This window comes from Equus quagga, chromosome 2, assembly GCF_021613505.1.
Source record: "Equus quagga isolate Etosha38 chromosome 2, UCLA_HA_Equagga_1.0, whole genome shotgun sequence".
Classification (NCBI taxonomy): Eukaryota; Metazoa; Chordata; class Mammalia; order Perissodactyla; family Equidae; genus Equus; species Equus quagga.
Window position 1 is genome coordinate 66,561,908 of NC_060268.1, and position 14,195 is coordinate 66,576,102.

The 14,195-nt window shown below is 56.3% G+C and overlaps 1 protein-coding gene across 3 annotated transcripts in view; it reads right to left on the minus strand.

Moving 5' to 3' along the window:
• LOC124232619 (receptor for retinol uptake STRA6-like) overlaps positions 1 to 11,226 on the minus strand; it is a 31,883-nt gene extending 20,657 nt beyond the window's left edge. The window contains exons 1-3 of one of the 3 annotated variants that reach the window (XM_046649573.1): positions 11,090 to 11,156; positions 2,760 to 2,897; positions 1,877 to 2,004 (exon numbers count right to left, since the gene is read on the minus strand). In XM_046649573.1, the coding sequence (XP_046505529.1) occupies positions 1,877 to 1,989 (113 nt within the window). In that variant the 5' untranslated portion in view covers positions 1,990 to 2,004; positions 2,760 to 2,897; positions 11,090 to 11,156. Of the gene's footprint in view, positions 1 to 1,876; positions 2,005 to 2,759; positions 2,898 to 7,993; positions 8,144 to 11,089 lie in introns of those variants that run through there. The other 2 variants (XM_046649578.1, XM_046649583.1) reach the window with 2 other exon arrangements.
• Between the last annotated feature and the right edge of the window lie 2,969 nt (positions 11,227 to 14,195).

A 14,195-nucleotide genomic window follows, 5' to 3' on the forward strand; every position in this document is an offset into this window, starting at 1 on the left:
TGGGTAGGAAAGGGCCAGCTGCTACAGACCAATCCCATGCCCACAGAAGACCCCAGATGACGAATCCACCTCCATCAGACTCAACCTCTTCAGCAAGGTCCTGGAACCATGGGGGCACCTGGCTAAGTGTGGCCAGGAGATTGAGTCCATCCCAGCCACTGTCACCAGTGCCCACCAACCCCAAGCCCAGCCTGCTGGGGCACACTGAGGCACAGAGCGGGACCACTGCCCAGAGTTCCCCGAAGCTTTGGTGTACCATCTCCTGAGGTGTCTGACTCACACAGGAAGACGTGAGCCCAAATTCACCTCTGTGGGATTCCCCTGGGCTCCCAGCTTCCTGCTCCCACCTTTGGTGGAGGAGGCGGCAGGAAGTCCAAGTTGGTTTAGCTAAGTAAGTGGATTCAAACAAAGCTCTTCCTTCTTCCCTGCAGTGGGAGAAGGAGCCACAAGTTCTAGATGCCTCCATGCTAGAGGCAGTATTCCCCATCACCACGGGCCTGCCATGCAACCAGCTTAATCTTGAGGCCACATCTAACACCCAGCCGCACAGCCCGCTGCAGGTGCCTAGCCCCAGCCAACGCCCAGGTCCTGAGGCGCCCATGGACGCACACAGCTTCAGATTCAGGCTGTGACCCAGGCCAGAATCTGTTCCTCACCAGGTTCCTGGGCCCCTCCCCATTCTGCTGCCCCTCCCACCCCACACAGGCGCAGCAGAGATGTGGGGCCCACAGGCTGGGGGGGGAGGGGGACGGGCAGGGGCCCACCCTTGCTGACAGCAGAGCTGCTCTCCAGGTGGTCAGAACCCCAAGTCCTCCAAATAACAGCTCCCTCAGGCCCGGGAGGGGCCCCCGCTCCTGCTGGGTGACCTGGGCCTGGCCAGGCCACAGCCCCAGCCCCTGGAGAGGCACATGAGCGTTTTTTCTTCTCCAGTTTCAGTTCTTGATGGGGAACAGATGTGCACACATCTGGTTTGGCAACACCCCAGCCTCACCTTTCCAGTTCCCCAAACCCTTAGACAGAGCAGGGACATGGGGGATGGGGCCAAAGCCAGGAACAACACGGGAGAACTGGGTTTTGGGGCCCACACAGGCAGGGCGTCCTTGGCAGCATGAGGGGCACAGGCAGGCCAGGCTCCTCTGCCAGGGTGCCCAGACTAAACAAAGATAGAAAGGGTCTGGGCAGAGGCCGCCTTGAGCCGAGCCCTCAGGCCACACTGGGCTGGGCTGAGGCCGCACCCCCGCCCTGGGCTGGCCTGAGCACTCCTGCTAAAGAGAACAGGACCTCCTCGTCTTCACGGAGACTCTGGGGCCAGCCAAAGACAATAGGGGCTGTGCGTTCCTTCAGTCTTTCAGTGACTCCTCCATCAGGCTTTCTGCCACAGTTCTCTGCCGCCCCCCGCCCCCAGCATGACCAGAGAACCTGACACTTGCTAACTCAGTACTCTAGATGGTTACCACAGAGACCAGCAACCCCTCAAAGGCAGGTTCGACTCCCTCAACCTCCCACCCAGCACTCTCCATGCTGGCTGCAGGCCAGAATCACCCAGGGAGTCACCCTGGACTAGCTGGATCTGAATTTGCAAGGATGGGGCCCAGGAATCCATATTTCAAATACACCACACAGGTTCTTTTTAGGTGACTGGCCTGGCCCAGGCTCCCCACCCCAAGTATCTTAATACCAGGCAAGGGCTACTGTTCTCAACAAACTGATGAGGAGACTGAAGCCCAGAGAGGCTATGACTTGCTAAGGGTTACACAGCAAATGAGTGGCAGAGTCCATCTTAATAGCCACTGCCCAGGGTGTCTTCCCTGTTCCCCTGTCTGTAATCTCTGCCACATCCCACTCTGCCGGCCCAGAGCCAGGGGTTCCAACTTACCCTTCTGGCTGGAGCTCCTGGCCACCCTCGGGCTCATCAATGTACCAGCTGCCGTAGGAATAGTCATCTGCAGCCTGGGAGGACGTCTGGTTCCCTGTTGCCTGGGATGACATTCTCTGGCCCGTCTCCTATGACCCCCAGACAAGAGGAAAAAAGCCACTACAGATGTGAAAAGAGGCTTAGGGGGAAAAAAAAGAAAGAAAACCAAAACAAAGGAACGTTTCTCTTTAATCCTAAACGTTACTTTCTTGCTTTTCACTCTGGGAAAAACCCGCCTGGGAGTGAGGGCCTGGGCGGATGGCACAGGAGGAGGGGAAGGGCTTCTCCTGTCCCCTCCCGTCCCTTCCCGCCCAGTCTCGCCCAGTCCTGCAGGAGGTAGCGATCCCCCTGGAGGAGAGGGCCCCTCAGGGCCCGTGGGCGCTGCCGGAGCACCTGTCCCTCTGACGGGCCACTAGAAGGGCTTTGCTCAAAGGACCACTTTCAAAGAAGGCTTGTCCAATCTGAGCTGCGCACAGAGATCCCTCTTCCTTCCCCCTCCCCAAACCCACCCAAACAGACCCACAGACACACACTGGAGGAAGGGCTGGAGGAAAGAGCTGCAGAGATGAAACGGGGGGCGGGCTCAGCACACTGCCGGACCCTCCCAGCCGGACTCCCAGCCCCTCCCGCTGCTCTCGGGGGCTCAGCCCAATTTCCCTCTTTGTTTGGGCTCCCTGGAAACCACCCCCCAGCCTCAGCCTACCCGTCGCTGGCCGCTTTGGGCCTCAGTGATGGGAACACACCGTGGTCCTGACAAAGCCCCCTCCTGGAGGGGGCCCCAGCTCCACAGGCGGCCTAAACCTGGGGGAATGTAGCCAGAAGGGTCGGCACTGCCCGCACGTACCTGCCTTCAGTACCTGCCCCAAAGCTCCCACACCTTCGCCCACCACAGCTGCAGGGCCTGCAGGTGTCTGCCTTCCACAACCCAAGGAGGCTGCCGGGCGCGTTGGAGGCAGGGGAGGGAGCCTGACCGTTCCTTCTCCTGGGTTTCCATGAAAGAGGCAACATGTGGCTCACTGGTAAAACCTTTTTGTTTCTCCCACTCGATTTCATAAGGAGATAACTCACCCCCACAGGGCGGAAGTTAGTCCTTTAAACACGAACCAGACCCACATTCAGCAAGAAGAACCCCGCCTGCCTCCTGTTCCTCCCGGGGTGCGGGGGTGAGGGTGAGGAAGGCAGGGCTGGGCAGGGGCTGGGGGTTCCTGCCATCTCCCCTGGCTGGCTCCCCTCCCTTCTTGGCCCCAGCCCTGGGGGGTGGGGGGGTCAGGGGCAAGATGCAGACAAAGGCAGAGAGCAGTTCTCAGGCCCCTAGTCCTGAGTAGGGGTCAGGCCCCCCTGGACTTTTGAGGGTCCCTGTCCTTCCAATACCCTCCAAGGGGCCTGGGCCTTGGCCCTACCCAGCTAAGGCATTTGTTCAAGAAGGCTTTTTTTATAAGATATTCATCCACTTATTTTTTTAACATAAATTCATTGAATGCCTAAGTGCCAGCACTGTCTGGGCCCTGGGACGTGAGAGTTTATAGTTAGGGGAGACACAGACAAGGAACTCAATACCCTCAACTCCAAGTGTTACAAAGGGAAGGCACAGAGGGCCCTGATGCACACCATGGGCAATGGAATTGGGTCAGAGAGGAATGGTGGATTCTTGAAGAGGGAAACCTCTCAGGGGGGACCTGAGGGCAGGGAAAAGTTGGCTGAGCAGAAAGCTGGGGGTTGAGGGTGGGAGTGGGGGTGGGGGAAGCATGTGCCCGACAGAGGGAAGAGCATGGGTGAGGCTCTGAGGGGACAGGGTTTGAAATCCTAAAGGCTCCCCATCCAAATTCTGAGGCCAAACCCACGAGGCCTTCCATGGTGAGGGCCTGGTACTCTGCTGGCTTCAGTTCCTCCCCTTCCTTCCCAAACAGCCCCTCTTCCAGAAAGAGGGCTCTGACCCCCCCTCCCTTACCCACAGAGATGTCAGCGTCTGCTGACTCAGAGCTAAAGCTGAACTTTATTCGATGCGATGTAAGAGTCCACACTGCCTGTCTGATCCCAGGGATTGGGGTGAATCCTGCCTCCGGGGCCTGGCTGTGAGCTCCTAAGAACAGAGTTCTGCCTCTTTCCTCCTCCTCCCTCCTTCCCCGGATGCTCAGTCCTGGCGCTGGGGTCACAGGGCCTTTATAAAGTGGGTATGGCAAAGCCATTGCTCATTCTGGTGACCACCGCTCCTGTAGGGGCCTGTCCCATGCAGGCTACTGTTGTGTCTGGGATTTCTCCAGCGGGGCTTTCCAGAGCCCTCCACTCCAACACCAGAGCCCAGCATTCCCTTCACTACTCAAGGGTCTGGGACTCATGGCTTAGGGAGCAACCAACTCTACCTCATTTTAAATCCCCCTCATGATACCTCCAACAATTGGAGTCCAGTCTGTGACGGGGAGCTCTCTCCCTTCACGTCCACCCATGAACATCTGTGCCTGTCAGAAACTGCTTCCTTCCCCAGAGGGAGCCTGAATCTGCCTCCTCAGCCTGGTTTGTTCCTTCATTCATTCAACAGTGTTGAAAGCATGCCAATTCCGTGCCAGGCAGCGTTCTACGTGATGTGCTGAGAACACAGCAGCGGGCACAATAGATAAAGTTCTGCACCTCAGGGAATCTAACACGCAGAGGGGCGGGGGGACAAAATACGTGTCATGAGTGCTGACAGGGACAACATAGTAGGGTGAGAGAAGCGACGTCAGTGGGGAGCTGGCCGTGTGAGACTGGATGGTCAAGAAAGGCCCCGGAGGAGGTGCTCTCTGAGCAGACCCTGAAGCAGGGAAAGGGGGTACCCAACCAGGCCCTGAGGAAAGACATTCGGGCTGCCCGCAGGGGCCCCCTCAGCCTCAGCATCTGCAGCCAAGGCGGCAGGGAGCCAAGTCTGGGTGCAGGCCCTCCCCACAGGACTCCTCCTTGAACCACACATTGCTCTGCCCCCAAAGGAACTTCCAGCAGACCCTGTGCTTCCCCCAGGGTTAGCCCAGTACCCGTGGCATCACCTCCCCCACCACAGGCCCAGGATGCAGAGGCTACCTTCAGGGAGGCCCTTAGCAGAGGTAAGGAAATGGCGAGCTTTGTGGCTCTCCCCGGGCATGGGCACAGTGGACAGAGGGCAGCCTTGTGCCCAGTACCTTGATCAGGGCTGGGCTGGGAACAGGAAGGAGGGGATCCAGAAGGAAAGAGCAGAGTTTCTATATGGCAGTGGGAAATGCCCTGGTTGTGGGGGCAGCCTACCTGGGTTTAAGCTCTGGGGCTGGCTGTGTGACCTTGAGTGATTCCCTTGGCCTCTCTGGGTCTCAGCCCCACCTCTGTCCCAGAAGGAGTAGGTCACCCAGCCTGGAGATATTTGACTGTGGGCTCTTCTCTCCCCAAGGCCCCCACTCCCTGCCCTCAATGACTTCATGGCCCAAGAATGTGGAGCCAGCACATGAGGCACTGGTTGTAGCAAGAAGGTCAAAGCCACAGGGAGTGGCTGTGACTGCCCAGTCGTCCCTCTTTGTCTTCCAGCCACCCTCCTGGCCCCCAGAGCCCCCATCCACTCTTGAGGGGGCAGGGAGGCAGGCTGGGTGGAAGATCCATGGATACTGGGTGGCCGTATGGCTCAGGCTAGGAGAAGGGAGTTACTTCTTGAGCCCAAATTACCTCCTCAGCTTGGAGCCAGAATAGCTTGGAGCTCGTATCTGCAAAATTAGCTCTGAGACATTAGGGAGGATGCCACCTGGCCAGACTGCAAGCTGGCCAGGAAAACTATTGAGAAGAGAAAGGTGGGAATGACCTGCTCCTGAAGAACTTCTCCCAAGGCCTGGCAGCAGAGTTCAGGGCCTACCGCCTGCAGTGGGCTTTATAGGGGGCCTCTACCCACAAGAGTTGGAGACTGGCACCTGCCATCAGGAGAGGAGAGGCTGGAGAGTGGAGGTGCTTAGGAGACAGACTGTAGGAGCTTCCAGAAGAGAGGAGGGAGGAGGGGGAATAAGGAGATGGCTGAGGCAGTCTTGGAGGGGGGTTCCTGGAGGGGGCCTGGAGCAGGGCCCTGAGGTCAGACAGAGTCAGCAACGGTGGCAGGAATGAGCTCTAAGTGTCTTAGGAGAGCTGAGAAGGAGAGTCTGAGAGGCAAGGAGAGCGCAGGGCAGGGGGCAGGGCTGCCTAGCTGTGGCCTATGGGAGCCCATGGGGGCACATCCTGACAAGGCTGATGCCAAGACCTAAGGAGGAGCCCAGGTAGCAGGGCGTCCCACTCGGCACAGATTTGGGGGTGGCTAAGCCCTGCTCGCTGTGGGAGGGGTCACAGAAGCCCCTGGGCTGTCAGCAGACAAAGGCCGTCAGCCAGCTGGGCCAGCATCGAGCTGCCCTGCCTGCCCCTCTGGCTGGAGCTGGCCCCAAAGGCCTTGGGATAGGGCTTCCTTCCTCCTCATGTTTTTGTTCGAGTTGATTAAATCTGAGGAATTTGTGCGTCCAGGAACAGAGGCCCGCGTGTGTGCCTTCAGCAGCCCGTGGTTATCAAATCCTCAAAGGGCAAAGTGCTCAGCGCAAAAGGAGCTGACAGTGGGTAGGAAGGAACGGGGAAGGCCAGCAGCCCCAGAACCTCAGGAACACCCTTCCCCAGGACTCCCAGCTCCTCCAGAGCACCTCCAGAACCTCAGCAATATGCCCAGAATGTTTGTAACATCACCAGAAACTCCAGAACCTGAGTATCACCTCCCATGAACCCCCAGAACTCCAGTGACATGCCAGAACCTCTAAAACACCTCAGAACCTTGGTCACCTTCCAAGAACCCTCCAACTCTGGCAGATCAAGCACAGGTTTGGACAAGATGGTCAAAACCATGCTCAGCCGCTGCAGAAGGCCCAGAGACCCCCACTGCTTACCACCCCCACCCCCGGGCTGGCTGAACCCCGAGAGGTCTACAACACCCAACTTCAGAGTCGCAGCAGCCCGGATCCCCAGCAGCACAGCAGAGAGTGCCCAAGGTGTGCCCCAGCCCAGAAGAGTGGGGCCAGCCCATGTGCCTGCCGGTGGAGCCCATGGATAGGCAGCCAATGCAGGTTCAACCCCATGCAGGCCCCTGAGCTCTGGGGCGGCCCTTGTCTCCAGTGCACCCATGCACACACATATTGAATGGCCCCCAGCACACACACATGCCTAAATCTGGCCACAGACTGAGCTTGACCCCATGAGTAGCTGGAAAGCAGTGTTGTTGGCTGCTAAGCTCATGAGAGGGAAATGTGGATGGCTCTCTACCTCCCACCTCCCTGGCCATGTGGTGTGGGAGCATCAGAAGCATCACCTGACGTCCCCTTCCTGGAATTCTCCTGTCCCTCCACCAACAGCGTCATCATAGCACAAGGGATTCAGGCCACACTGCTCTGGCATGAATGGGGACAGTGGTGAGGAGTCAGAGGAGGGTAGCTGGCTGTTCCAGGGGAGCAGCGTGGTCTTCTCCTCCCAGAGAGCTAGGCTAGAACTGAGGGAAGATTGGGAAGAAGATTTCAGCTCAGGACAAAGGTAGCTTTCTTACTCTCACAGAGTAGTGATTCCCCCCATCAGTGGAGGCAATCAAGAAGAGGCTGGTAACATCAAGATGCTACAGAGTGTTTCCTGCCTTCAGAGGAGGACTGACCAAAAGGCCATGAAGATTCCCCCAGTTATGAGAGCCCTGGATTCTCCCTTCGCTACACGTCCTCCCTGGGGTGGTGCCACATGGTCTGGCCTTTGAGATGCAGGCTTCCTACTGCCCTCCTTCACTGAGGACGCTGACTGCTGGGCAGATCCCCTAAGTTCTCTCTCCTTGTTCCCTGACGAACATAAGACATGGCTCTCCATCAATCTCTTGCCCACAAGCAGACCCTACTCAGACACGACTCTTCTGATGTCTCCCTGCCTTTTGGAGTTCACACTAGCTCCCCAGTGTCCCCCAAGTACAGCCATCTCTAGGTCTGCAAGCTCATCCCTCAGAGTTATGCGGCCCTACTGTTCCTGCCCCCTTTCTGCCTCCAAGCCTTTGTTCATGCTCTGTCCCTGCCGGGTGCCTTCTCCCTGCTCCCCAACCTGTTCCATTCCTACCTGGCCCGCAAGGCTGGGCTCCAGCCTCACCTCCACCGGGCGTTCTTGACCTCTCTCTCTGTATCTCTTCCTTCTCCTTATCGATCACCCTGGGGAGTCCTGTCCCTCCAGGAAGGCAGAATGTTCCCCAGCAGCTGGGGAGTCCTCTGAGCGCCAGCACCAGCTTGCCTGGGACCCTGGAGGGACAGCTGGCTGTGCAGTCTCAGTAGCTGGCCCAGCAGAGTCCCCAGCACCTGCTTTAAAAGGTGTTTGATCTCCTCCCGGAAAGGCAGCTCTCCTTCCCTCCAGCTCTGGCCCTGCCCCTCCTCCTGAACCCCCTCCCTGGCCTCCCGCCTCCCCAGGCCTCCTGCCTGTGATTCCAGGATCAGAGAAGCCCACCCCACCCCCACCTCTGCAGCTCAGGCCAGAGCAGGGCTGGGGCCCCACACAGCACACAGGGCAGCTTGTCTCCGGAGGAGCCTCTCCACCCAGCAAGCCATTTGCCCGAAACTTGATCTCCTTGGCCCTCGGAGTCACCTCATCGTGGAGAAGACTGTGCAGGGTGTCTGGCTGACTTTCCCCAGCTGTGGCCCCGGATGGGCTCGGGAACCCCCTACCCTCATTTGTCACCATCCATCACTCCCTGGGGGCCATTGCTTGATGGATTGCACCAAGCCGGAGGGGAGCCACCAGCTAAGCTTTTAATAACCCGATCAGCATCCTTCTGTGGCCTAGCTGGGCTGAGGGCCCTGACTGTGGGAAGGGGGGAATTGTCACACTTTCACGGGCCTTTGGGGCTCAAATTTCAGGTATGATCCACTCCAGGTGGAGAGCCAAAAGGCTCTCAGAGAGCTTTCTCTTCACCTCCTCATCGCCTAGCTCTCTAAAGAAAAAAGCCTGAGACTCTGGGGCCTGCTGCTCCTCCCCAGCACATTCCTGCAACCCCCAAGGCTGCAGGAACAGTCACCCCTGTTCCCTGTCCCCTGAGCTGAGGTTTGGCTCAGGCTCGCCATGCTCTCCCCTCCGCCTCCTGGAGGAGGTGCCCTGGGTGGGAGTAAAGAAGACTGGGGAAGGAAAAAGGGCTCAGAGGTGCTAAAATGTGGTGCTGCAGGAGGTAGGGAGGGGAGGGAAGGGATAAGTGTGGGTACAAGAAGCAGGGTCCTAAATTCCCAGGAGAAGGACACCTGGGGAGGCATCTTCTTCCTCCTCAAAGGAGAAAGGGGGTACAGTTAAGAAAAGGGTAGGGTAGCCCAAGGAGCACAGGCTTTAGGATGTGAGATTAGCTTCCAATGATGGTGAAGAACCTGGAACAGACGGCACAGCAGAGAGGATGGTCCCAGGGCTGTGCCTGCTCTGTGAGAGAGAGGGAGGGAGAGAGAACAGCTCAGGCCAAGATGGGAGGGGTCTGCCAGCTCTGACCTAAGCGACATTTCCCCATGGAAAAGAAGGGTTTTTACATAGAAAGGGTTAAACCGACAGCACAAAGAGAGCATTAACCTTTGGCCCATTCTTAGGAATCTATCCTCAAGAAACACTTGCATATATAAGCAGAGAAGATGCCCAAGGCTGTTTGTAATGCAAAAAATTGGCAACAAGCCCAATATCCATTGATAAGCTTTGATAAGTCTATAGGCAAGGCACTAGTTAGCTGTCACAAGGAATGAGGTACCTCCTTATGGACTGGCCTAGCAGAACTCCAAGACAGAGTGCCAAATGACAAATAACATGGACGCAGGTTGCTGAGCAATACATAGATCGCCATCCCATTTTGTGTTCCTTTAAACTGAGGATACATATGTGTGTGTAAATACATAAAAAATGAATCTGGCAGACACACAGCAAACTGTTCATAGAGGTTGCACTCAGGGGAGAAATGAGTTTGGGAAAATGAAGGGGGATTTTTCACTTGTTTGACATGTACATTTAAAAATTATCTAGCTAGGCAGTTATCCACAGTAAGCAAAAGGAAAACATTGTAAGGCTGTGTTGAAGCCTACTGTGAGTGAGCAGCTGTGAAAGCATCACTAAGCCATGTGGAATGGATTCCGTCCCCAGCCTAGTAGTGCACATTCTCCAGCATCCCTTAAAGCTGGATGCAGCCCTGAGACTAAGGATTGGCCAATGAGATGGAAAAAGAAGTGCTAAGTATAACTTCCAAAGAGAGGTGTTCTTTAAAACAGAGGTGTTTTCTTTCCTCCCGTCCTCCTTCTAGTCAGCTGAAATGCAGTTGTGATGGCTGGATCTCAAGCGGCTTTCTTGGACTATGAGGAGGAGGTCATGAGTTAATGAAGATAGAGTAGTAAGTTAGTTGCAAAGACAGAGACTGAACTAAGGCCAGATCTTAGGGCTTGAGGAGACCTCAGAGACCCCTGTTCTACCCATATCACCATCATATCCAGAGGAAACCAAGGCCCAGAGAGGTCACATGGTGTGCCAGGGGCAGTGACTGAGCTAGGAGAAGTTTTGCCAGAGATTCCCACCACCACTTCATTTGCATGCACACGTAGAGCTCATGGCTCTTTCACCAGAAACCGCCCTTCCCAGAGCTTGGACGCTGCTCCATTCTGTGGCTGGGGGACCCCCTCTGGGGCCCAGGCCTAGGGGTGGGGCAAAGACCCCCAGAGTTGGTTAAGTGGCAGGCCTGGGACACAGCCCTCAGCATTAGGTCTGATAAGACAGTAGAACTCTGCCCACCGGTGCCCACTGGTGGGTCTGTCTGTCAGTATCTGCAATTTGGCTTCTTTCTCTCTCTGTATCTCTCTGCCCTTCTGTCTGCCTGTCTGTCCCAGTCCATCATTCTCTCTTTCCATCCTTATTATTGTCTCCCTCTATGCCACACTCTCTGTCTGACTCACTCTCCTGTCTCCTATCTTTCTGTCTCTCCTTCTAATTCTCTGTGTCTGCCTCATTCTTTCTCTGTTGATCTGTGTCTCCCCCTATACTCAGTCTTTGCCTTTCTGTTTCTCTCTCCTGCTCTTTGTTCTGTTTCTGTCTCTGAGCCTGACTGTGAAGTTTGTCTCTCCTCCTAAAGGTTTTAGGTGGTACCTTTTCTTGGGCTGTGTTGTGTGCTGACTTGGTGCTGCCCCTGCCAGCTCCTGCCCCTTCTCTCCCCCTTACCTGCCCTGTCCGTCTCTGGCGCTGTAGGAGGACTGGCACTGCTCTGAGAACCCCCACAGTCTGTAGGGTCTTGAGTCCTTAGAGCCAGCGGAGCAGCTGGGCAACTGGCACCTGGGCACACAGAAGACAAAGGTCAGTGCTGCCGATGCTGCCCAAGAGTCTGGCTCCCTCTCCTTCCTGCCACCCCAGGAACTTTATCCCTTCTGAGGGAGGCTGGCAGGGCGAGCTCAGGGATCACGCGGGCAGCCCCAGCTCCTGCTTGACTGAAGGCGAGAGCTAGAGGGCTTTGGGCATGACCCGAGACTCTCTTGACAGTGCTCCTGATGGGGCCGGAGGCATGGGGACTAGATCAGAGTCACCACTCAGAGAAGAGAGCTTCAAGGGAGCCAGGCCCTGGCCCTAAGCACCACAGTCAGTGGAGGGAAGAGACCAGGCTTCTCAGTTTGCTTTTACCACTTACCAGCTGAGTGACCACGAAGGAGGCCCTTCCCTGCTCTGGGCCTCAGTTTCCCCATCTGTGCGATGGAGAGAGGCTGGCTGCTGGGCTTCACGTTGCCTGTCTGAGTCTGCGATTCTATCACCCCGTGAGCCTCTAGTACTGTGGACTTGAAGGGGGTGGGGTGCGGGCCTGGGACGCTTCCACTGTGGGGAGGAGGCTGCTGGAGGGGGCTGGGTACGGAAGTCTCATATGGAGCCATGATGATCATGTGATCACACTGGCCTGGGAATCAGGAGGCCTGATGTCCAGGTCCACCCCTTCACCCACCCACCAGATCTCTCGCACCTCTGCTTCCCTGTCTGTAGGAGGGGATAATAGTCCCAGCCCCCAGGCCCTTGGGAGGATCCAGGAAACTCACAGATGTCCCTGCCGGGAGCATTCAGCTCTGCGCACAGGGAGTGGGGTGAGGTGAGAAGGAGTTGGAGATGGGTCTTTGAGGATGGAGGTCTGAGGGCCCACAGGAGCCGTGAGGGGTGTCAGCGGCGGAGGCTGAAGGAAGCCATTGTGGGAAGCAGGAAGGGCCCTCTGGGGTGGGCTAATTACGGGCCCAGTCTCTTCCAGACAAAGCAGTGGCCTCTGAGTGGTGATTCTTCCAGGGAAGAAAGAAGACTCGAGGGCCCCATTAAGGCCTTTCATGCTGGGACTGCCGAGGTCTGTTTCCTCCTCTCCTCACCCCACACCCCACCCCTTCTTGACTCCTTCTGTGGGAGCTAGGCCTCTGCCTGGAGTTTAATCCTTGAAAACCACAGGAGGCTGAATCAGGGAGGCAGCTGGGAGCGGAGCAAATCCTAGGAAGGGAGTAGGGATCCGGTTCTGCTCTGCTATTCTGGGCTCAGTTTCTCCAGCTGTAGAATGGGAGTACTATCCAGTCCTGACCTGCTAAAATTCACTGAGGTCCCCAGACTTTCTCTGTGGAACTGAGACCAGACCCAGAGAAGCCTGAGCATTAGGAACTACTGCCTCCTGCCCTGCCACTTACCCACCACGCTGCTGCCCTCCCTCCTGAGCACCTGCCAGCCCACCAAGGCACCAGGATGCATCTCTGAGTCCAAGTGTGGGTCAACAGCCCAAAAGGGTCTTCACTTCTCACAGATGGAACCCAGATGAAATAGCCAGAAGAACCACTTCTTATTCTTTTCTGCACAAGCAGAAGCTGGGTCAGGTTTGTCCATCAATTTGTTTATCCTTCCGTTCATTCATTCACTCATTCATTCATTCTAAAAGGCTTTAATGGTCCCCCAGGCACCTATCCCTTGGCCAGCCCTGTTCTGGGCACACAGAGATGATCTCTGAGGGAATGTTCAGTTGAGTGTGGGCCAGTCGTCATTTGAGACGGGAGAGGAAGGTGCAGAGCATGACAGAGGAGGGAGTCACTAACCCTGTTCCAGAGGAAGAGTCTCTTAGCCAGTCTGGAGGATGAGCAAGGTGACATCAGGTGGGACCAGGCAGTTTGAGCAGAGGAAACAGCACCTGCAAAGGCAGAGAGGGAAGACAGGGCAGGCCTGGCCTGGGCAAAAGCGAGCTTTCCCTGGACATCATGCTGAGTGAAATAAGCTAGTCACAAAAGGACAGACGCCGTGTGATTCGACTTACGTGAGGTGCCTCGAGTAGTCATATTCCTAGAGGCAGGAAATAGAATGGTGGTTGCCAGGGGCTGAGGGTAAGGGAAACGGGGAGCTGCTGTTGAATGGGCATAGAGTTTCAGTTTCACAAGATGAAGACTTCTGGAGCTTGGTTGCATGACAATGTAAGTATACTTAACACTATTGAACTGCACACTTAAAAATGGTTAAGATGGTAAACTTTATGTTATGTATATTTTACCACCACTTTTAAAAAAGTAACCATACACACGCACCAAAAAAATGAGGCTTCCCCAGAGACTGAGTGGGGGAGGGGAGGCCAGCAATGGGAGGCCTGGGGGTGTCAGATGTGGAGGGCCCTCAAAACAGGCTAAGACCAACACAGTCACCTCAGCTCCTTTGTAGAAAGTTCGAGGGAGGGAAAGAAGGAAGCTGAGGGGAAGAGAGGAGTGTTAGCCTCCACTTTCGGGACAAACCTACTAGGAAGAAGGGTTGCCCGCATGGGGATGCTTGCAGGGGTGTGGGGCCGGGTGCAGTGCACAGAGGCTGGCCCTCGGGCAGGGGAAGTGACTCCCATCTTGTGACATCTCTGGAGGTCACTACAAACACGCAAAGGAAGAGAGCCCCTTCCACGGAATCACTGGATCTCCAAGGCCTTAGACCCAGAAGAGGCAAACCATGGCCTCGGGACCCAGGCTGGTGGGCCAGGCCTAGCAGTTTAGGCAAAGGTTTCCAGGGAACCTCTGCCACCCACCCTCTTCCCCAAATGGCCAGACTGTGGCCTTTCCCAATATGACTTACAGAATTTCAGACTGCCAGAGCTGTGGGAAGACTCATCCACCTGACTCCCACCCATTGTACAGATGGGGCCTCTGACACCCAGAGAGGGAAAGGGAGCTGCAAGTCAGGTGACTAGAACCCTGGTCTTCGAAAGCCTGTTTGCTTCACTTTCTCCACGGGGGACCTGAAGACACTGAATTTTAGTTATTCCAGAGGAAGTCTTTGGCTGGGCTGGCCAGTACCA